The sequence below is a fragment of the Lethenteron reissneri genome, chromosome 67 (genome assembly GCF_015708825.2).
Source record: "Lethenteron reissneri isolate LAM-NWPU_2019-01 chromosome 67, ASM1570882v1, whole genome shotgun sequence".
NCBI lineage: Eukaryota > Metazoa > Chordata > Hyperoartia > Petromyzontiformes > Petromyzontidae > Lethenteron > Lethenteron reissneri.
The window spans coordinates 3,491,583-3,516,610 of NC_083845.1; the positions used below are offsets into that span (position 1 = coordinate 3,491,583).

The 25,028-nt window shown below is 54.0% G+C and overlaps 1 protein-coding gene across 1 annotated transcript in view; it reads left to right on the forward strand.

Annotated features, from left to right (window-relative positions):
* The window catches only part of LOC133360049 (collagen alpha-1(V) chain-like), a 52,781-nt gene that overhangs the window by 10,559 nt on the left and 17,194 nt on the right, over positions 1-25,028 (forward strand). The window contains exons 9-15 of the mRNA XM_061578629.1: positions 2,846-2,953; positions 4,325-4,378; positions 12,313-12,348; positions 19,063-19,116; positions 19,920-20,277; positions 21,046-21,158; positions 22,679-22,747. Of these exons, the coding sequence (XP_061434613.1) occupies positions 2,846-2,953; positions 4,325-4,378; positions 12,313-12,348; positions 19,063-19,116; positions 19,920-20,277; positions 21,046-21,158; positions 22,679-22,747 (792 nt within the window). The remainder of the gene's footprint in view (positions 1-2,845; positions 2,954-4,324; positions 4,379-12,312; positions 12,349-19,062; positions 19,117-19,919; positions 20,278-21,045; positions 21,159-22,678; positions 22,748-25,028) is intronic.

The window sequence follows — 25,028 nt, forward strand, 5'->3', positions numbered from 1 at the left end:
GTGTGTCTGTGTGTGTGTCTCTGTCTCTGTGTGTGTGTCTCTGTGTGTCTGTGTCTCGGTGTGTGTGTCTGTGTGTGTGTGTGTCTCTGTGTGTGTGTGTATCTGTGTGTGTGTGTCTGTCTGTTTGTGTGTCTGTGTGTCTGTGTGTGTCTCTGTCTGTGTGTGTGTCTGTGTGTGTGTGTCTGTCTGTTTGTGTGTCTGTGTATCTGTGTGTGTCTCTGTGTGTGTGTCTCTGTCTGTTTGTGTGTCTGTGTGTGTCTCTGTGTGTCTGTGTGTCTCGGTGTGTCTGTCTGTGCGTGTGTGTGTCTGTCTCTGTGTGTGTCTCTGTGTGTGTGTGTCTCTGTGTGTGTGTGTCTCTGTGTGTGTGTGTCTCTGTGTGTGTGTGTCTCTGTGTGTGTGTGTCTCTGTGTGTGTGTGTCTCTGTGTGTGTGTGTCTCTGTGTGTGTGTGTCTCTGTGTGTGTGTCTGTCTCTGTGTGTGTGTCTCTGTGTGTGTGTCTCTGTGTGTGTGTCTCTGTGTGTCTGTGTGTGTGTCTCTGTCTCTGTGTGTGTGTGTCTCTGTGGGGAGCGGTAGTGTAGCGGTTAGCGCGCTGCGCTATGAACCTGGCGACTCAGCCTTAAATGAGTACCTTGTGCGGTGTGTAAACATCGCCACTGGGGAGACAAAGGCGGTCGGGCGTGGTGCTGGTCACCCACCCCCTCGTGTACCGTTCCGGCCTTCATAGGTGCTCGCTAACAGCACTTGCCCCTACAGTCTGTTAAGGCTATATGGGGGATCTTTATCTTTGTGTGCCTCTGTGTGTGTGTGTCTCGGTGTGTCTCGGTGTGATTAGCACGCTGCGCTACAAACCGAGTTCGATTCCCACTCACGGCCACTACCACCGGCGACGATTTTCTGAACCGGTCCTGGGCCTCCCCGAGGTCGACTCAGCCTCAAATGAGTAGCCGGTGCAGTGCGCAGTAAACATCGCCACTGGGGATACAAAGGCGGCCGGGCGTGGTGCTGGCCATCCACCCCCTCGTGTACCGGTCCCAGCCTTCATAGGCGCTACTCGCTGACAGCACTTGCCCCAACATTCTGTTAAGACTACACGGGGGTTCTTTGTCGGTGCGTGTGTAGGAGTGTGGTGGGAGTGTGCGTGCCTCCGTTTGCTCGTGAATTATTTTTGCACGAGTGGGTGTGTGTTGTTTGCGTGTTGGTTGCGTGTTGATTGCGTGTTGGTTGCATGTGCGGTGCGCCATAGCATAATGATGAGCGTGCAACTCCAACGAATCCCGTCCGCCCGAGTTCGATTCCCGGCCACGGCTAACATCACCGGCGAACGACACCTGAACCGGTCCTGGGACTTTTCCATTTTCACCTGCTGCTGATCGGCTTTACCACAGCGGGGGAACCCATTAACACCGCTCGGTGGACAGTGGTGGTGGAGGCGGTGGTGGTGGCTGGGTCATGCAGCCCGCATGCCCAGCCACCGCATGCCTAAGCAGCTTTTGTTCAGCGGGCTAGAGTGGGCTAAACGGGTGCGGCACGGGCTAGAGAAGAGATGGAGTGATGTGTTACAAGAGGACGTGGAGCTGAGTGGACTTGCCAATGACCGGTGCCAGCGGTGTCAAGATCGGCCTCTGTGGAGGAGGCTCGTGAAGGACGCTACTGGGCAGTTGGAGGCAGTCGCCCTCCAACAACAACGGAGGGCAGAGGAGCGACGCTCACAACGAGCGGAGCGCCGGGTGGCTAAAACGCAGCGAGTTGGCACATTAGGGGGCACAGGTGGTGCAGCAGCCAGTCATCTCAGTCAGTCAACCCGTGGCACCTGGGTCTGTCCCGTGACCTGCCGGTGGGCGTTCGACAATTCACGTGGCCTCAAGGTGCACCTAGCCTGTCACAAGTGCCTTGGTAACATCACCTCCATTTACTTGTTTTTATTTGACCAGGTAAGGTCCCACTGAACTGTGTCGCTCTTGTGTCAGAAGCGACCACCTGGCCATCACGAATTATAGCCAATCGAAGTGGCTTATCATCATCACGTGGAAATGTATAGCAGTCAAACACTCTAAACGCGTGATGTTGATTCTTATTGTGGAGGGGAAAATCGGAGGACCCGGAGAAAAATCCGCAGGACCACGGGGAGAGAGAGACACGCAAACTCTAAATATACAGCAGCAGGCGTCAGGGTCGGGATCGAACCCACGACCCCCTGTACACCAGGCGAAGTAGTTAACATCTCCTACCCACTGTGATGATGATGAGAGAGACACGCAAATTATAAATATACAGCAGCAGGCGTCAGAGTCGGGATCGAACCCACGACCTCCTGTATACCAGCCGAGGTAGTTAACATCTCATTTAAGGCTAAGTCAACCTAGGGAAGGCCCAGGACCGGTTCAGATAATCGTCACTGGTGTTGGCCGTGAGCGGGAATCAAACCCGGGTCGCCGGGTTCATAGCGCACACACACAGACACACACGTAGACTCAACACAGAGACCCATCATCTGCCCCCCCCCCCTCACCTCCAATTAGCCCGGTTGGCTACGCACGGCGCGAAAGAAGTTCAACGTACACACACACACATACGCGTAGACTTGCCGCACCGGGCAGGTTCACCCCACTTCTCTTTCCGCGCCTTCCTCTCGCACGGCCTCCACTTTGGCGATTCCCCTTCCCGTCCCTCCTCGCCATTGCCTCCCGTCACCGAGTTCCCGTCGTCGTCGTCAATAACGACGGCGGTAATCCAGCTCGGTGCAATGACGGCGATCATCGTTGCGTGGCTCGAACTGGCCGACCGTTGCGTTTTTTGCCGGGCCGCTTGGCGCGTTGTGACCGCCACCACGATCCTGTCGTCCTCAGGGCCACCCGGGGCTCATCGGACTCATCGGCCCCCCGGGAGATCAAGGGGATAAGGGGGATCGTGGAGAGCCCGGTGTCGGGGGTCTCCCGGGGCCCAAGGGAGAAGTTGTGAGTACCGCCTCTGTGTGTGTCCCTGCACCACAGCCCCTGTACCCCTCTGGGTGTGCCTCTTTACCCCCTGTGGGTCCCCCTGTACACCCTCTGCCCCCCCCGTGTCCCTCTGGGTGTCTCCCTGTGTGTCCCCCTGTACCCCCTCTGTCCCCCCTCTGTGTCCCTCTGGGTGTCTCCCTGTGGGTCCCCCTGTACCCCCTCTGTCCCCCCCCCCCGTGTCCCTCTGGGTGTCTCCCTGTGGGTCCCCCTGTACACCCTCTGTCCCCCCCCGTGTCCCTCTGGGTGTCTCCCTGTGGGTCCCCCTGTACACCCTCTGCCCCCCCCCGTGTCCCTCTGGGTGTCTCCCTGTGTGTCCCCCTGTACCCCCTCTGTCCCCCCCCCCGTGTCCCTCTGGGTGTCTCCCTGTGGGTCCCCCTGTACCCCCTCTGCCCCCCCCCGTGTCCCTCTGGGTGTCTCCCTGTGGGTCCCCCTGTTCCCCCTCTGCCCCCCCCCGTGTCCTTCTGGGTGTCCCCCTGTGGGTCCCCCTGTACCCCCTCTGTCCCCCCCCGTGTCCTTCTGGGTGTCTCCCTGTGTGTCCCCCTGTACCCCCTCTGTCCCCCCTCTGTGTCCCCCTGGGTGTCTCCCTGTGTGTCCCCCTGTACCCCCTCTGTCCCCCCCGTGTCCTCCTGGGTGTTCCAAGGTGTGTCTCCCTGTGAGTCCCCCTGTACCCCCCTGTGTGTCTCCCTGCACCACACTCCACAGGCGGCGGTGGCCCAGCGACGCGTGGTCTACGCGGGGGGAGCGCGCGTGACCCCCGCGTGCCTACGCCGCTCTCTCTCTCTGTCCCCTGGCACACAGGGAGAGAGAGCGTGGGATGAACGCGTGCGGCGATCGAGCGCGCAGTGATTATTGCGTGTTAACCCTCGCCCTCTCCCCGCCAACCCGAACTCCCTCCAACCTCCTCCATCATCTCCTCCCCTCTTCCTCCCTCCTCCTTCCTCTTCCCTCCTCCTCCCTCCTCCTTCCTCCCTCCTCCTCTTCCTCCCCCTCCTCCCTCCTCCTCCCTCCTTCATCCTCCTCATTCTACTCCCTCCTCCTCCCTCCTCGCCCTTCTCCTCCTCCTCCCATCCATAACCCTAACCTCCACCGGCTCCCACCCCTCCTCCTTGCACCTCACCCTACTCACTCCTCACTCCCCTCTTCCTGGTCTCTCTTCACTCCTCCACCTGCTCCTAACCTTCACCTCCTTGTTCACTTGCTCATCGTCCCGACCGACCTCCTTAATCCTCGCTCCCTGCTGCTCTTCCTCATCCTAACCTTCTATTCCTCCCTCCCCTCCCTTCCCCCTCCTCCCCTCCTCCCTCTTGTTCTCATCCCCACCGATTTCAGGGATTTTCTGGACCATCAGGACCTGTAGGCCCGGGTGGACCTCCAGGACTTCCGGTAAGATCCCATCGCAAGTCACCACCGCCGCCATCGCCATCGACGTCAGCCGTGTTCTATCCACTGCTGGCTCGAGGTTTCCCGGCTCGCACACCCCCGTCGGAGTCCGCGCCGCGCGTGACAGACGGCCGACGTGGCCCGCGAATGCCGAAATAGTCTCGGATCAAGAGACTCACGAGGCCCAAGCATTTTGAAATTATAATTACCGGGCAAGCAAAAAAAAAAACAACCGCTGCTTTCAAGTAGCGGCGTGGTTTGGGGGCTGGTGCGGGGTGGAGGTGATGCCAGCCCGCTTGGGAGCGATGCCTAACTCTGTTGTCACCGTCACTTCAAAGAATCCTTCGGTTAATAGGCTCGTCGCAATCAGACTCACATCTTCATGGCGGTTGTTAAAATGACGAGCCGTTTTTAGGTTTTTTTGTTGAACGTTTCCAAGGACCTCGAGCCGATATTACGCGCGGCGCTCAATCCCGCGCGGAATAGAGCGGAACTCCACGTCGGAAATTATTCTTGGCCGGGCGGCGACGGCGGCGGTGACGGCGGCAGTGGCCACGCCTGCCGCCGCTGCGCTCGGCCGCCGGCAGCGAGGGTTGGCGGATCACGCGCGGATGGTGCGTGAAACTGCCCTCCCCTGGGGTGCCCTGGCTTTGTCGGGGTAGGAGCTGGCGCAGAGTCGTGGCCCGGTGCGACCCCGGCTCATGCCGTCGCCAACCCGGCGAGCTCGCGAGTTGCAATTTGGCAGCGCGAATCAGCCCCATCGGCAGATTGCTTAGAGCCCCCTGATTTTTGCTAAACGTGCATCGGCACATGTTCCCTGATTCCTAGGCTCCGTGAATTGAAACCGATTTGATTAGAATTTCTTTTGGTCAGGCTTTCACGCCTTCCAGGCTAAGGTTGAAAGCGTTGTCGTCCGTGCGTCCGTCACGGGGAGGGGGGGAAGGAGGGATCAGTGGGAAGGGTGGCAGGGGGTCACGGTAACTCGTGCCACGGCGTGCGTGCTCACGGCGGCACACAGCCACTTCTGCCGTCACAGGAGGGCAGCCCGTCCTACAGACGGGGTGACGTGACTGCCTCGCATCGCGGGACAAACTCACCCTGATCCTCACCAGATGCTCACCCTCCACCCCTCACGACACCGCTGACCAGTTACCAACTTGCTGATAGAACCGCTGCACCGGTCGCACCACTCACGTGACCGTTCGCCAGTTGACATCGCAGCAAACTCTCCTGACCCTCGCTGCCTTCTCGTCGTCCACCTCGCCTGCTATTCGCCCCCCTCGGCGGTCAGCTACCTCACCCACGCCGGTCCCCAGACGTCACCGCCTCCCCGCGTCGCCCGCTCGGGGGGGCGAGGCCGAGTAGCCGAGCTACGGGTGACGGACGGTCGGCCGAGTGGCGGGTGCACGAGCGCTGAACTTTCTTCGCACCGTACGTGGCCCGCCGTGCTGAATCGGAGGTGCGGTCGGTGGATGGCGCGGGGGGGGGGGGGTGGACAACGTATAGATGAATCTTGATTATTTCTAGTACATTTTTATTCCCCCCCCCCCCCCCGTGTCCCACACTCAGCTTCCCACTTCCAGCGCCGCCCACTTCCCCCCCCCCCCCCCCAACCTCAAGTCCTCTTCCCCTAGCGCTCACGCAGCCTCCCCCCCCCATTCCTCTACCCCACCCCCCCCCTCAATTTTTTTTACGATCAGAGGAAGCAAGAAGATGCTCCGTGTAGTCGGCACTTTGCTTCGTTCATCATTTCGCTTCATGTAACCCCCCCCCCCCTTTTTAAATGAAATATTTCACAAAAGATGTCACGCTCTGCTCTCCTTACCCCTTCCCTCTCTCGCTACCCCCTCTCTCTACCCCCCTCTCTCTCTACCCCCTCTTTCTACCCCCCTCTCTCCGTACCCCCTCTCTCCCTACCCCCTCTCTCTACCCCCTCTCTCTCTACCCCCTCTCTCCCTACTCTCTTCCCCCTTGCCTCCCCCTTTCTTACCGATATAACCTCTTGCCACGGCAGCTCTCTCGCCTACTTCAGCATTTTCTAGCCGTGGTTGCTCCACCTGATGAAGATCGCTCGTGTTGCGGCCGAAACGTCGTGATTTGTTTTATTTTATTTCTACCTACGTGACTTTACCGAAAGAGCCAAAGAGTAGAGAACGGAGAGATGACCCGGGCAATCGGAGAGAGCCCAGCCTCCGATCGCTCGTCACCGTCGTTCGCGAGGAGCGGGGGGGGGGGGGGGGGGTTGCGAGCGTTGTTTCTCCGTTGCCTCAAGCGTGACTCGTTTTCTCTCCCCGCGACTTTTCAATGTCCGGCCGAATGGAAAGAGGAAAACCCGCCGGCTACCTTTGCAAGGCGGCGCGCATCTCGCATGTGTCGCCAATTTCCTCCTCAATGCGCAACCGCTGTGTGTGCCGCGCTCGTCACGAATTGGCCACGGACTTTTTACGTGGCGCGAACCTTTATTATTGGCCGCGTCGATTGGTGGCGGCGGGTTTAACGACGCGGCATTTGATATTTTTAGGGGATCCGACACGAAAATAAGCCTGTGTTGCGGGCGCCTGTTTGCGGTGAATAATTGACGTCGCAAGGCCATGGAGGTCAAACGCGAATGCCTCCCGCTGACATATTTACGAACGAAAAAAAAGTTACGACCTAAAAAATAATGACAACTTAAGTAGAAAAAAACTGACGACGTTAATTTAAAAAAGTTACAACAACGTAAATTAAAAAGTAGCAACAACATAAATTAACAAGTACCAAACTACGTAAATTATAAAGTAGCAACAAGGTGAATTAAAAAAGTAACAACATTGTTCATTGAAAAGTAATAACGACGTTAATTAAAAGAAAGTCACAACGTAATTTTAAAAATTTAAAACAACGTAAATAAAAAATAAATCCCTTTCTCTGCTCCTTTTAACTCCCCGCTCCCCCATGTTGAGTCGCATCGAGCGCGGGAGCACCCCCCTGAGTGTCTCCCTGTACCACGGCCCCTGAATTTCCGTGTCTCCGTCTTGACCCCCTGAGTGTCCCCTGCACCACGGCCCCTGAATTCCCGTGTCTCCGTCTTGACCCCATGAGTGTCCCCTGCACCACGGCCCCTGAATTCCCGTGTCTCCGTCTTGACCCCCCTGAGTGTCCCCCTGTACCACGGCCCCTGAATTCCCATGTCTCCGTCTTGACCCCCTGAGTGTCCCCCTGCACCACGACCCCTGAATTCCCGTGTCTCCATCTTGACCCCCTGAGTGACCCCCTGCACCACGACCCCTGAATTCCCGTGTCTCCATCTTGTCCCCCTGAGTGACCCCCTGCTCCACGACCCCTGAATTCCCGTGTCTCCGTCTTGACCCCTTGAGTGACCCCCTGCACCACGGCCCCTGAATTCCCATGTCTCCGCCTTGACCCCCTGAGTGTCCCCCTCACCACGACCCCTGAATTCCCGTGTCTCCATCTTAACCCCCTGAGTGACCCCCTGCACCACGACCCCTGAATTCCCGTGTCTCCGTCTTGACCCCCTGAGTGACCCCCTGCACCACGGCCCCTGAATTCCCGTGTCTCCGTCTTGACCCCCCTGAGTGTCCCCTGCACCACGACCGCTGAATTCCCGTGTCTCCATCTTTACCCCCTGAGTGACCCCTGCACCACGGCCCCTGAATTCCCGTGTCTCCGTCTTGACCCCCCTGAGTGTCCCCTGCACCACGACCGCTGAATTCCCGTGTCTCCATCTTGACCCCCTGAGTGGCCCCTGCACCACGGCCCCTGAATTCCCGTGTCTCCGCCTTGACCTCCTGAGTGTCCCCTGCACCACGGCCCCTGAATTCCCGTGTCTCCGTCTTGACCCCCTGAGTGACCCCTGCACCACGGCCCCTGAATTCCCGTGTCTCCGTCTTGACCCCCCTGAGTGTCCCCTGCACCACGACCGCTGAATTCCCGTGTCTCCACCTTGACCCCCCTGAGTGGCCCCCTGCACCACGACCCCTGAATTCCCGTGTCTCCGTCTTGACCCCCCTGAGTGTCCCCTGCACCACGGCCCCTGAATTCCCGTGTCTCCGTCTTGACCCCCTGAGTGGCCCCTGCACCACGGCCCCTGAATTCCGTGTCTCCATCTTGACCCCCTGAGTGACCCCTGCACCACGGCCCCTGAATTCCCGTGTCTCCGTCTTGACCCCCCTGAGTGTCCCCTGCACCACGACCGCTGAATTCCCGTGTCTCCACCTTGACCCCCCTGAGTGGCCCCCTGCACCACGACCCCTGAATTCCCGTGTCTCCGTCTTGACCCCCTGAGTGTCCCCTGCACCACGGCCCCTGAATTCCCGTGTCTCCGTCTTGACCCCCTGAGTGGCCCCTGCACCACGGCCCCTGAATTCCCGTGTCTCCGTCTTGACCCCCTGAGTGTCCCCCTGCACCACGACCCCTGAATTCCCGTGTCTCCATCTTAACCCCCTGAGTGACCCCCTGCACCACGGCCCCTGAATTCCCGTGTCTCCGTCTTGAACCCCTGAGTGACCCCCTGCACCATGGCCCCTGAATTCCCGTGTCTCCGCCTTGACCCCCTAAGTGTCCCCCTGTGTGTCTCCCTGTGAGCGGTCGACCCCCCCCCCCCCCCCCGGCTGGTGCGGTGGTAGTGTGGGTAAACCCACCCACGCCCACTCGCACTTCTTCTCTCGCACGATTGGGTCAATGTGGACGAGTGGGCCAATCACCCTCCAGGCTCTACCTCCAGCGGTGGTGCGAGCCAGCGTTGGCAGGGCTGCGCCTTTGCCTCGCCCTCCGCAAGATATAAAAAGTACCGGCTCACTTGGAAAGCTTCACACAGCAGAACTCACGATCTGCGCATCGCAGGGACGTGAATTATACATTCACCTGCCCCGCTACACTGAATATTCATTTTACCCTCCACCCCCCCCCCATGTCACCCCCTCCCCCCCCACTCCTGTGTTCAGACGGATCTTGCGGGGAGTTTAATTGGATGCGCCCCCACCCTGCATCCCTCCCTCTCTCCCCCCCACCCCCGTCTCATTCATTTTTCATGGCCACAACGTTTTCCCTGCACGGTGGAGTCATCTCTTGTCACGTCTCTCCCCCCACTCTACCCCCCTCTCTCTCCCCCCTCTCCCACTCTCTCCCCCTCTCTCCCACTCCCTCCCCCCTCTCTCCCACTCCTCCCCCCCTCTCTCCCACTCTCCCCCTCTCTCCCACTCCCCCCCTCCCCTCTCTCCCACTCTCCCCCCCTCTCTCCCACTCTCCCCCCCCCTCTCCCCCCACTCTACCCCCCTCTCTCTCCCCCCCTCTCTCCCACTCTCTTCCACTCCTCCCCCCCCTCTCTCCCACTCTCTCCCCCTCTCTCCCCCCCCTCCCCTCTCTCCCACCCCCCCTCTCTCCCACTCTCTCCCACCCCCCGCCCTCTCTCCCACTCTCTCCCACTCTCCCCCCACTCTCTCCCCCACTCTCTCTCACTCTCTCCCACTCTTTCCCCCCTCCCTCTCACTCTCCCCCCCCCACTCTTTTCTACTCTCCCCCCACTCCCCCCCCCCCTCTCTCCCCCTCTCTCCCCCCTCTCTCCCCCCCCCCCTCTCTCCGCATCTCCCCCAAGGCCAGAGCTGAGCCCCGCGTCCGGCCTTGTGGGGGTGAGGGGGGGGGATTCGTCCCCCCCTCCCCGTCGTTGTCGCCTGCGACGCACACACGTGGCTCATCGTAAGGATGAATTGATAATTCACGATGAAACACGATCTTTGCCCCTGGGTAGAAAGTGTTAATTTCTAATTGCTTACGCCTCAAAAGTACAGAAAATGGCGATTATTCCCCACAAACTTTGCTTTTGTGACCAGGACTTTACGCGAAGAAATAACACATTCACACCACGTTTTCTCATTGAAAATAGGTAAATATCACTGCCATTTTCTGTACTATTGAGGCATAAGTAATTACAAAATAACACTTCCTACCCAGGGGCAAAAAAATAAAACATTTGTTTTGTTACACAGTGTAATAATATATTTGTATTCCCACGATGGGCAATGACGGCACGCTGCCACGCTGGACGCTGCCTCGATTGCTTACGGAGAGAGAGCGAGAAGGGGGGGGGGGGCGACTCGGAGGCTTGGGAAGGCAGCAGCAGCAGGAGAGCCACGTCAATTGCCCCCCAAGCTTTGTGGTCCTCTGTGTATATTGAAAGGTGTGGTGGGCCCAAATCGGCAGAGTGGTTATCCACGTGTGTGTCTGCGCGTGTGTCTGGGGGGGGGGGAGTAGAAGCCACGCGCACAAACACAAAAAAACACGTGCGGCCTACTTGCTCCACTGCCTGCTCCTCGCGAGCGCGGGGGGTGTAGCGGGCCCCTCCTTGACACCCGCAGGAAGTTAAAGCCTTTGCGGCACCTGTGCCGGTGATCCGTGGTTTACCATTCCGCCCGGCACCGCGCGTGCGAGGTCGTCGCATCGCTCCATCTCCACGTCGGTGGTCGCCCTCCCGGATGAGTTTCCGATCCTTGGCTGCCGTTTCCGCACATCGACCATTGCCGCTCCTAGAACGAGCGACGTGGTCTTTCCCAAGCCCCCCCCCCCCCCCCAACTGACTCTGAGTCTTTCCCAAGCCCCCCACTGACCCACCCCCACCCCCAAGTCCTTGCCAAGCCCCCCACTGACCCACCCCCCCCCCAAATCCTTCCCAAGCCCCATCTTACTTTTTTCCTGTGTGAACCTCGTTACCAAACCCCCCTCTAATCCACGTGTTCCCCTCTTTCTCTCTCTCCCTCTCTCGCCCTCTCCAGCCTCTCATTGCGATTCCGAGCGTGTGTCCCTTAGCACTCCTCCGCGCTCCTCGCCGTGCGTGTCGTTCAGGTCGCCGTTTTTTTTGTATTTCTCCTCCGCAAATCGTGACCGTGTGCGCTGTCCCAGGAGCGCCGCCACAGACGAAAAGGGGCTGCAGATGTCCACGTAATAATAATAATGATGATTTAGAATAATAATTTAAAAGAACCGGCGGCAGCGGAAACGACATCGCCGGAGAGGCAAAATCTTTGGACACCCGCGTTGAGTCGGCGTGTGACGGCATTAAGATACGATGCGTGTATTTTTATTTTTTGGTCTCTCCCCATAAAAATCGTGACAGCGGCCGGCGTTCCTGGAGTGTGAGCACGCCACCGCAGACGATGGGACGGGGCTTGCAGGCGTTTACGTCAAAACAAAAGCGAGAAAACGCGTGGCGGCAGCGGCAGCCCCGCCGATTTCACGCGGAGCCAAAATCTTCCCGGCACCTGCTCGAGTTGGCGTGTGACACAGACGAATATGTAATTTTTGTTCAACAAAAATTTTACCACGGCAAAAAAAGTTAATCCGTCAAAGCGCGGGCTCTACGCTCACCTCCCGACGACCCCGCGGGAAACCATCGCCAGCCAAATTCGCCAATCAAATTGGCGAGCGTTGACGCCGCGAGTTGTCCGCTCGCGGTCTTCGCTTGATTTTTTATCGCTTTCCCCCACGCCGCGCGCTCACTCGCTCCGTCGCCATCTCCCCCCCCCCACCGCCGCCGCCGCCGCCACCGTCTCCACCATTCCGGCCGTCTGCGTGCGCGTAAATGTTTAATAGAGCTGCTTTATTGATGGCGGTGTTTGCCGCTCGCTTGCCCGCGTGGGCTCGCGCTGGAAAGCGCGTCCATCATCTTCGCGGGGCGGGGGGGGGGGGCAGGGGGGAGCGGTTGGCCGCAGCGATTCGCGTCCGACGCTGCCGCTCGTCTGCACCGGTCGGCCCCCTAGGTTGACTCGGCCTCAAACGCGCAACCCCCATTGGGAGGCAAAGGCTGGCCGAGGTCGCGGTGCACCGTCACGGGCCGCTCGCTTGACAGCGCTTGCCCGAGGACGGTCTGTTGTCGAGGCTACACGGTGGGGCAACGTGCGTGTCTTCACCTTTGTGTTTGTGTGCGCGTGTGCGTGTGTTTGCAGGGCCCGCCAGGACCAAAGGGTGCCAAGGGTTCAACGGTACGAGCTCGCTAATGACGATCGTGGCGACGACCCCACAAAAGGGCCCCCCCCCCCCCTCGTGACCCCCTCCCTCTCTCCTCCTGACACCCCCCCCCCTCTACCCGACTGACCCCCCCCCCCCCCTCCTCCCCTCCAGTTCCGTTGCCCAACCGGCATTGCCGAGATTGGTCGGGATTCTCTGAAGCAGCGAGTTGATGTTTTCAACGCGGTCACCATAGACTCACAACAGAGACCCATAGACTCACATGGAGACCCATAGACTCACACAGAGACCCATAGACTCGCAACAGAGACCCATAGACTCACATAGAGACCCATAGACTCACAACAGAGACCCATAGACTCACAATAGAGACCCATAGACTCACACAGAGACACATAGACTCACAATAGAGACCCATAGACTCACATAGAGACCCATAGACTCGCAACAGAGACCCATAGACTGACATAGAGACCCATAGACTCACATAGAGACCCCATAGACTCACAACAGAGACCCATATACTCACAACAGAGACCCCATAGACTCACATAGAGACCCATAGACTCATAATAGAGACCCATAGACTCACATGGAGACTCATATACTCACAATAGAGACCCATAGACTCACACAGAGACCCATACACTCACATATAGACCCATAGACTCACATAGAGACCCATAGACTCACAACAGAGACCCATAGACTCACATAGAGACCCATAGACTCACAACAGAGACCCATAGACTCACAACAGAGACCCATAGACTCACAACAGAGACCCATAGACTCACATAGAGACCCATAGACTCACAACAGAGACCCATAGACTCACATAGAGACCCATAGACTCACAACAGAGACCCATAGACTCACATAGAGACCCCCATAGACTCACAACAGAGACCCATAGACTCACATAGAGACCCATAGACTCACAACAGAGACCCATAGACTCACGTAGAGACTTCATAGACTCACATAGAGACCCATAGACTCACATAGAGACCCATTGGCTCACAACAGAGACCCATAGACTCACATAGAGACCCATAGACTCACAACAGAGACCCATAGACTCGCGTAGAGACCCATAGACTGACATAGAAACCCCATTGGCTCACAACAGAGACCCATAGACTCACATAGAGACCCATAGACTCACATAGACCCCATAGACTTACAACAGAGACCCATAGACTCACAACAGAGACCCATAGACTCACATAGAGACCCATAGACTCACATAGAGACCCATAGACTCACATAGAGACCCATAGACTCACATAGAGACCCATTGACTCGCGTAGAGACTTCATAGACTCACATAGAGACCCATAGACTCACATAGAGACCCATAGACTCACATAGAGACCCATAGATTCACATGGAGACCCATAGACTCACATGGAGACCCATAGACTCACATGGAGACCCATAGACTCACATGGAGACCCATTGACTCGCGTAGAGACTTCATAGACTCACATAGAGACCCATAGACTCACATAGAGACCCATTGACTCGCGTAGAGACTTCATAGACTCACATAGAGACCCATAGACTCACATAGAGACCCATAGACTCACATGGAGACCCATAGACTCACATAGAGACCCATAGACTCACATAGAGACCCATAAACTCACATAGAGACCCATAGACTCACATAGAGACCCATAGACTCACATGGAGACCCATAGACTCACATGGAGACCCATAGACTCACATAGAGACCCATAGACTCACATGGAGACCCATAGACTCACATAGAGACCCATAGACTCACATAGAGACCCATAGACTCACATAGAGACCCATAGACTCACATTGAGACCCATAGACTCACATGGAGACCCATAGACTCATATAGAGACCCATAGACTCACATGGAGACCCATAGACTCACAACAGAGACCCATAGACTCACATAGAGATCCATAGACTCACATAGAGACCCATAGACTCACATAGAGATCCATAGACTCACATAGAGACCCAAAGACTCACATGGAGACCCATAGACTCACATAGAGACCCATAGACTCATATAGAGACCCATAGACTCACATAGAGATCCATAGACTCACATAGAGACCCATAGACTCACATAGAGACCCATAGACTCATATAGAGACCCATAGACTCACATGGAGACCCATAGACTCACATGGAGACCCATAGACTCACATAGAGATCTATAGACTCACATAGAGACCCATAGACTCACATAGAGATCCATAGACTCATATAGAGACCCATAGACTCACATAGAGACCCATAGACTCACATAGAGACCCATAGACTCACATAGAGACCCATAGACTCACATAGAGATCCATAGACTCACATAGAGACCCATAGACTCACATAGAGACCCATAGACTCATATAGAGACCCATAGACTCACATGGAGACCCATAGACTCACATGGAGACCCATAGACTCACAACAGAGACCCATAGACTCACATAGAGACCCATAGATTCATAACAGAGACCCATAGACTCACATGGAGACTCATATACTCACAATAGAGACCCATAGACTCACATAGAGACCCCGTGGACTCGCAACAGAGACCCATAGACTCACATAGAGACCCCATTGGCTCACAACAGAGACCCCATACACTCACATAGAGATCCATAGACTCACATAGAGACCCATAGACTCACAACGGAGACCCCATAGACTCACATAGAGACCCATAGACTCACATAGAGACCCATAGACTCACATAGAGACCCATAGACTCACATAGAGACCCCATAGACTCACATAGAGACCCCATAGACTCACATAGAGACCCATAGACTCACAACAGAGACCCATATACTCACATAGAGACCCATAGACTCACATAGAGACCCATAGACTCACATAGAGATCCATAGACTCACATAGAGACCCCATAGACTCACATAGAGATCCATAGACTCACATAGAGACCCATGGGCTCACAACAGAGACCCATAGACTCGCATAGAGACCCATAGACTCACATAGAGACCCCATAGACTCACATAGAGACCCATAGACTCACAACAGAGACCCATAGACTCACAACAGAGACCCATAGACTCACAACAGAGACCCATAGACTCACACAGAGACCCATAGACTCACATAGAGACCCATAGACTCACATAGAGACCCATAGACTCGCGTAGAGACCCATAGACTCACATAGAGACCCACAGACTCACACAGAGACCCATAGACTCACATAGAGACCCATAGACTCACACATAGACCCATAGACTCACAACAGAGACCCATAGACTCACAACAGAGACCCATAGACTCACACAGAGACCCATAGACTCACATAGAGACCCATAGACTCACATAGAGACCCATAGACTCGCGTAGAGACCCATAGACTCACATAGAGACCCACAGACTCACACAGAGACCCATAGACTCACATAGAGACCCATAGACTCACACATAGACCCATAGACTCACAACAGAGACCCATAGACTGACATAGAGACCCCCATAGACTCACATAGAGACCCATGGGCTCTGGGTAAGGCCCATTGAGCTAAGTAGCTCTTTCTCAGCGGTGACCCGGCCATAACTCGCTGACCCCGTGCCCCTACTGTGAAATGAGCTTCAGAGCTCATCGGATTCCTCCCGCAGTCTAAATAAAGATTACGATTCTGTAGCAGGCAAGTCACACGGGAGGGCTGGATTCCGACGGGAGGGTTTCATATAAAAAGCAGAGACATTATATGTACATGGCCGATAAACAATTTGAATTGCGTGCAATCGAAATCTGGTGACCAATCCATTGAACGAACAGTCTTCTCCGGAAATCTGCGTTCTCACGTGGGGCTTTTACTGACGACATGAACAGGCTTGTGATGGCTGCAGCAGCAGCAGATAGAGAGGGGGTGGGGGTGTCAGAATAATCGAGGTCAGCCACTTTAACCCATCCAAAATTACTCTTTGGTTCTTTCGGTAAAGTCACGTATAAAGAGAAAATAATAAATTAAATACTAGCATACGACGTTTCGATTGCAACACGAGCAATTATCATCAGGTATAAATGAAATAGAAACACAAACAGTCAACACCCTACCTGGTTGATTATGTTCTTCGTGAGAATGCTAAATTTGAGAGAGAGATAAAACACAGAACCAGAGACATATAGACAGACATATAAGCAGACAGATATCACAGAGATACATAGAGAGAGAGAGAGACGTGCATAGTCACACAGAGAAACCACGACTTTACCGAAAGAGCCAAAGAGTAATTCCTGCAGTCACGAAAGCTCCAAATTAAGTATGAACCCCATCCACAATGTCGACGCCACAGTTGAGGCTTGGCTTGAATCTAGTTCCGCGAGCTCCAGTTTTAAGGTGGTTGCTGCCACCTTCCGCGCTCTCTCTCCCTCCTCTCCCTCCTCTCCCCCATCTGCTCTCTCTCCTCTCTCTCATCTCTCTCCCCCCACCCAGTGCCGGATGAAGTTAGTGCGGGGGCCTGTAGAATGATGTTATAAAGGGGCCCTAAATATAAAAAACACATAAATATTAAAACACACATTTTTTATTTGCACGGTAAAGTAATTGTATCGTTTTCATTTGCTATGCAGCCAGATAATACGACAAATCGCTAAACTTAATCACCCAGTCGTTCATAAAAGTCGAAGGCGGTATAGTACTATAGTAATAGAGCAAATGCAGAATCACTGAACCGGACTTGATGATAGCTTGAAAGTGTTAAGCGCGGGGCCCTTTAAAGTGCGGGGCCCGTAGCTACATAGCTAGTTACTTTTGCTACTACGATAATCCGGCACTGCCCCCCCCCCCCACCACGCTCTCTCGTTGAGTCCTACGGCGCTAGGGGACACGCAAAGCGGTCGCCTGCGCGGACAACGCCGATTAATAAAAAAAATTGTATTTTGTACGTTCGCAAGCGCGTGCACGGGGTCCCGTGTCGTTGATCGAGACGTCAGCGACGACGTTCCTGACGCGTTCTATCGCGGGATTTTTTTTTTCCGGGCAGTGGTGGTGGGAGGGGTAGTGTAGGGGTGTGCGTGATGGCTTCAGTTAAGTGGCGCCTGCTTGTCGTTTTAATGGGCTTTAATGTTTAGTTCTTTTTTTCCGGACGGAGGAAGCAGGTGGGCTCTTTCCGCCGAGACCGGCTTACGGCTGACGTCGGCTCCTGCCGCAGGCCGGAGTCTTGACAGGAGTACTCGTTAGGGGGGAACAGACACGATGTGACCGCGATGCCCGCCGTTGGCTAATGGAGCTTTTAGCATTTCATCGTGGTGGAGCCCAGGAATATCAATATTCACGTCAACAAGTTGGCTGCCACGGTTTTAGCTTTTTTTAACGCTTCGGCAGGCAACTTCGGTTGGGGAAAAAAAGCTGGAATTTTACGGCATTGGCTTCGTCGGTCTCTCTGTCTATCCATGGATGCCATCTGCCCATGTCTGTCCGCTTTTCCCCATCTGGCCGGGTGTGTCCGTACGTTCGTCCGTCTGCCCGTGCGTCCTCCCAGTGGGGCGGAGTGGGGCGGAGTGGGGCGGAGCGATTACGGTAACTCGTGGTGCCGCGGTCGGAGACGCTCGCGATTGCATGTGACTCTCGTGCAAAGTCGCGTTGCCGCTGGCGGAATTCGAGTCTCCCGAAAAATCTCGGGAGACTCGAATCAAAAGAGGAAGAAATTTAAAATAATTTGCGAACATGCAAATTCGTTCCATTTGCCCTGACAGCTTCCTGTTGGGCTCACGTTCCACTAATTAATTACTTCCAGGGACTGACGCGTTGCAGAAGCCACGCGTTGATGCTTTTTTTTCTCTTTTGCCTCCACGTTTTATCTACCGAGCGTGGCGCATCGCCTCTCCGCGGTCGGGAGGTCTGGCGTTCGGCTCGGTTTCTTTTTTGCCGGCGCCAGGTCGGCTGCTCTCAGGAGGTGCCCAGGATAAGAGCGTAATTGACGACAGCGAGCTGGGGCCATTGGAAGAATAGGTTTTACCCTGTCTGGCAATTCAACAGGCGGTGTTAAGATGTTATGACACCGAACAGAAACCTTTCGCAATCACGTACTGCATTAACCACACACGGTACTTATAGTGAACATGAAAAAAAACGCTCTGGTAGTGTATGATGATGCATTGTCTTTGAATCTGATTGGTCCACACCAGAGACAGCTTTCTTTAGAGCCCAGTCTCAAACAGTGTCAGACCAGAGGACGCCAAAAGGTGAACAGCACAAAGACAATGCCACTGTCAGGGCATTGAGAGCTCGGGGTGAGCAGCCCTCCTTTGCCAGCATCAAAATATAAGAAGCGGTTTCACCCTTTCTGGCAATACAAGATGTTAGAACACCAAACAGAAGCCTCTTGCAAGGTATCATGTCTGCATTAACCACACATTCTGTGGTTAACATGCAAACAAAGATCATTCACTGGTAGTATATTCATTGTCTTTGAAATGCATGCTCGGAGCATTTTTGTTTGCATGCAAACATGGCAAACAAGCTCAGGGCATGTTTTGCAAAGAAAAAAATGTCCCACAGATACCAACTCTTTATTTTATGACGGGGTGGGTACACTTAACCGACCTACTCGCACATCTGCCCGTAACCCCCATCGTCCACCCAGCAAGTCGGACGCCCCGACCTTTTATACGGTTTGCCGGTGTTCTAATCTTCTAGCTTGTGTGGCGTGTAATATTCATTGTGCGTGTGTGCGTGTGTTCATTCTAGGGGGCATCCGGTCCCAAAGGTGAACTGGGCCCCCCAGGAGCTCCCGGCCCTCCCGTGAGTTGCGCCAATTCCGTGCCGACACATTGTGACCGTGCGAGCTTTTTAGAGAGCGTCAGATTTTCGGGGCCTTAGGGCGAGCGGCTTCTGTGTTGGGCCTTGGAGCCTGTCGGCCCATGTGAGCCCGTTTCTAAGCATCCGTAATAATAAAAAAGTATATAATGAGATTAAATATACCGGGTGTTTGAAAATGCTGGACCCGATTTGAAATCGCTAAATCTCTGCAACCACGAACCGCCCATGAATGAAACTCTTTTCACTGAAAGGGTGGGGCATAGCGTTTAAAATGATTACCGCTAGATGCCTCTTCCAGCGCACAAACAGCCCCTAACCTTAGTCATTCACAAGGCGGTTTGCGTTCTGCAGTTCTGCAAGACTGAATCCGTAATTACGGTGCAGCATGCATTTCAACGGCGTTTCGGCATTGATCCGCCAATGTCAAAGAGCATTCGTCGTTGGTAGCAACAATTTGAGGAAGCAGGCTGTTGATGTAAGGGGAAGAGCACAGGGTGACCACGCACCTCAGAGTTAAACGTTAGAAGAGAGGCGTTTTGGACGAATTCAACTATCGTCTCGATGTTGTCCGTACAGCAGGTGGAGGGCACATAGAGCATTTATAAAATGGATAGTAAAACTTAATAACTCATTAAACCGTTTGTAACTTTTCGTGTAATTGTAACATGTTGCCATCGTGAAATTTACTGCTTTGAAATTGGGTCCATCTGTTTGAAGCACTCTGTCATAAAAAACAAATGTAAAATACACTCCACCACCACCACCCCCGGCAATCCTTCCCCCAGGGACCTCCCGGCGACGTCATCAACCCGTTCCCGCTCATGGGCGAGCTCCGGTCGCGCCGATCGGTGGACGCCAGCCTGCCCATGGACGGGGAGCGGCTTCCCTTCTCCGATTACGGCGAGGCGCCGGCCGGCCGGGGTCGCGACGCCGCCGCCGGCGCCGGCGGCACCGGCGCCAACCGGGTGGCCGATCCGGATCCGGACGCCTACCTGGACTACGAGGACGGCATGGAGGAGATCTTCGCGTCGCTCAACTCGCTCAAGATCGAGATCGAGCAGATCAAGCACCCGCTGGGCACGCAGAGCAACCCGGCGCGCACCTGCAAGGACCTGCAGCTCTGCCACCCGGACTTCCCCAACGGTGCGTTCGCCGGATTTGGCAAGGGAATTGAGCAACGCACAGCCGACGTCGATGTCGCCGTCGGTAGGATGAAATGAAAATAAAAAATGCTATTGCCGGCGGTTGCGGCGCCGACACCATCAGAGGGATGCGGGATTTTTTTTATTTAACACGTAGGCTTTCACGACCAATATCATCCATAATGCGGGTGGTTTTGCGTTAGATCGCGTAAATATAAATGTGTCGTTAAATCCGCCACCGCCCGACACAGCCAATCAGTAAAGGGTTTGTCACGTAAACGGAACGTGGCCAATCCGTTACTAGTACAGCACCCACCGGTTGTGTGTTGGAGAGCAAAGCCACAACATTTACAATCTGAATACAGATTCGAATCGGTACGTTCTGTTTACGTGACAAACCTTACTAATTGGCTGTGTTGGGCGGGGTGGCGGGTTTAACTACACATTTCTATTGACGCGATCTAACCCAAAAAAACCCTCATTTTGACATTCATAATGTAATAACGTTTCAATGTTTATACGGTGGTGTCACCCGCGACAGCTTGATCCTTGACCTCGCAACACCGCTCAGTCCATAACACACGGGGGTGACACGCACGGATCCAGTTTGTTCAAAGCTGGGGGGAGTAAACCGGCATGCGCTCGGTAGAAGCCCCCCCCCCCCTCCCGCGCGTGTGAGGTCAAGGGGAGGCAACGCTCGATCCCCCCCGTACCAAAGGCAAAAGCTCCACGCACACTCCCCCCCCTTGTCCCCCCCCTCCACGCGCAGGAGACTACTACATCGACCCGAACCAGGGCTGCTCCGGAGACTCCTTCAAGGTTTTCTGCAACTTCACCAGCGGCGGAGAGACCTGCGTCGTGCCGGATGAGCGCACGGCCTCGGTGAGGAGTCGCCCCCCCCCCCCTCGCCACCCTCCCCCCCTCTCACCGTCTCACCCCCAAACCCCTGCCAATGGATCGAGACGTCGCGACGGTTCTGTTTACGTGCTGCCGCTGTCATTGTTACGACGATGGCGGTGACGGTGACGATGGCGGTGATGATGGCGGTGACGACGATGGTGACGACGATGGTGACGATGTTGGTGACGACAATGGTGACGATGATGGTGACAATGATGGTGACGACGCTGGTGATGACAATGGTGACGATGATGGTGACGATGATGGTGATGATGGCGGTGATGATGGCGGTGATGACAATGGTGACGATGATGATGCTTTGGACACCAAGGGCTCGAACTGTTACAGCCTCACGTCACTATACACTACACTACTATACTGCTATACACTACACTATACACTACTATACACTACACTATTATACACTACACTACTATACACTACACTATACACTACACTATACACTACACTGCTATACACTAACATCTACTACACCATACACTACTATACACTACACTAAACACTACTACTCTACTATACACTACACTGCTATACACTACTCTACTATACACTACACTATACACTACACTATACACTACTCTACTATACACTACACTATACACTACACTACTATACACTACACTACTATACACTACTATACACTACACTATACACTACACTACTATACACTACACTATGCATTACTATACACTACACTATACACTACACTACTATACACTACACTATACACTACTATACACTACACTACTATACACTAAACTATACACTACACTACTATACACTGTTACACCCTCGGTGTGAAACCCTTTGCACGTCCGCAACATCAAATGCAGTCCGACTTTCAAGCAACATCTGAAGGCCTCTGTCTGGGTCAGGGCTTTCTAGCAGCCCTGAGAATTGACTTGTCTGCCAAACCTGTTAACCCCTTAGCAGTGCCCTACCTTATTACAGACCAATTCAGAACTTATTGGTCACCCCGTCCCATTATACATCTCAGCGTTCATCCTACAAAGTCCCATCACGAGGGAGAAACACAAACAAATAGACAACATTTATTTTTGCCCGTATTGAAATGGCTGTACGCCGTATGTTCCTGAAAACTCCATGTCCATGTACAAGAATACGGAGTAAACCGTGATGGGTTGACAGGGCATGTATAAACGTCATTATTATTAAATTATTATTGGTGACGATGCCGCGTGTTACCCCGGGAGGGCCTCGCGGAGTCTCATGACTTCCTTCAGGAGGGTCCCTGCCAAGGTTTTCGCTGACGACAGCGACAATCGGGGTTGTGATTACGATAACGATTCTCAAAGCACGCTGAGCTTCCCACACCGGCATATCGCCAGCTGTAACGACCGCGACGATCACGGCGCTTGATGACGATGGCGACGGTGGCGCCGCCGCCGCCGCCGGTGTTGATGGCAGCGGAGATGACAGCGACAGCGACAATAAAGGATGCCGATTGATGTGCTTCACAGGTGAAGATGTCGTCGTGGCCTGGGGAGACCCTGGGCACGTGGTTCAGCGAGTTCAGCGACGGTCACCCGGTAAGAGTCAACTCCCCCCCCCCCCGCGCGTCCACCCTCTCGACCCCTCGGCAGTGATGGCTGTGGCGGGGGGTGAAACACAACTATAATAAGATCCATGGCAATCTTGATTTGAAGCTTTCGTGACTGCAGGAATGCATACTCTTTGGTTCTTAAGGTAAAGTCAGCAGTTTCACTGCTGGATTATTTTTTTTCCCCTGAGGACGACCGCTTGTGTTGCGGTCGAAACGTCGTGAATTATTATTTTAATTTACTTTTATTTCTCTACCTACGTGACTTGTGGTGAATTGGCGCTCTGAGGAAGGCCCATTGCCCGAACCGTCGCCTGCTATATATTCGCTTTCATTTGAAGGCCACGCCGTGTAGTTATTGACGAACCTGTTGGGAGTTTTTGTTTTGTTGCGACAGCAGTGAAATGCAGTGCAGGGCAGGCTCACGCTTGCAGCTAAGATAACAGGGCATTAAATAATAATGATAATGATGCAATTTGAAACGCGCCCGATATTTCACAGATGTATGGACTTATTTTGCGCTGCACAAAGCTAATCGACGGCCCAGTGGGGGGGGGGGGGGGGGTCAACAAACTAAAAACAACAAAAGCAGCTCTGAAATATATGAATTGGTCAATCCATATGATTTAAAAGTGTGCGCAGTTTCATTGGGCTTACTCATATCGGAAGGTGAAGAGCGTTCCAGACGGCCGCAGGAGTGCACCTGCAAAGTGCCGCGCACTTTAAATTGACATCGTCGATGACGGCGACTCTGGGGTGGTGTCGCTGAGAGCCAGGAGAGAAAGAACGTCGTGGAGGGGAGTGGGGGTGTAGGGGGGGGAGGAGCGAACGCTGCTACTGCTGCCACCGCTAGGCTGTGCGATCACCAGGGTGCCAACACTTGCATGGGGAAATGGAGTGAGGGGGGGTGTGGATGGGGAGGGGCGCATCTTTGTAAATAAAATTAAAAACCCACCAGCCAAATTATTCTCAAAACTATGCAAATGCACAGACAAAACAAAGGCGCTACTGAATCACATTGCCATGGGATAGCCCGCCTACAGAACCCATGAACGTACACGGGTTGCTACTTTGAGATACAGAGACTCCTCGACTTACGAAAGAGTTAGGTTCAAGAGGTCCGTTCGTAAGTCGATTTGTTCGTTAAGTCCAAACTTTATTCCCGTCAATTCAGAACGTGTTGTATGTACACTAAACACGGGGGATGGCTTTAAAAGTTATAAAATCTCCTGTTGACGTAGATGCCACTGGTTCTTCACGTTCTGCAGATGTAGATGCCACTGGTTCTTCACGTTCTGTAGATGTAGATGCCACTGGTTCTTCACGTTCTGTAGATGTAGATGCCACTGGTTCTTCACGTTCTGCAGATGTAGATGCCACTGGTTCTCCACGTTCTGTAGACGTAGATGCCACTGGTTCTTCACGTTCTGCAGATGTAGATGCCACTGGCTCTTCACGTTCTGCAGATGCCACTGGTTCTTCATGTTCTGTAGACGTAGATGCCACTGGTTCTTCATGTTTTGTAGATGTAGATGCCACTGCTTCTTCACATTCTATAGATGTAGATGCCACTGATTCTTCACGTTCTGCAGATGTAGATGCCACTGGTTCTTCATGTTTTGTAGATGTAGATGCCACTGCTTCTTCACGTTCTATAGACGTAGATGCCACTGGTTCTTCACGTTCTGCAGATGTAGATGCCACTGGTTCTTCACGTTCTATAGACGTAGATGCCACTGGTTCTTCACGTTCTGCAGATGTAGATGCCACTGGCTCTTCACGTTCTGCAGATGTAGATGCCACTGGTTCTTCATGTTCTGTAGACGTAGATGCCACTGGTTCTTCATGTTCTGTAGATGTAGATGCCACTGCTTCTTCACATTATATAGATGTAGATGCCACTGATTCTTCACGTTCTGTAGATATAGATGCCACTGCTTCTTCACGTTCTGTAGATGTGGATGCCACTGGTTCTTCGCCTTCTATAGATGTAGATGCCACTGGTTCTTCACGTTCTATAGATGTAGATGCCACTGATTCTTCACGTTATGTAGATGTGGATGCCACTGGTTCTTCGCCTTCTATAGATGTAGATGCCACTGGTTTTTCACGTTCTATAGATGTAGATGCCACTGATTCTTCACGTTCTGTAGATGTAGATACCACTGGTTCTTCACGTTCTGTAGATGTAGATGCCACTGGTTCTTCACGTTTTGGAGATGTAGATGTCACTGGTTCTTCACGTTCTATAGATGGTGATGCCACTGATT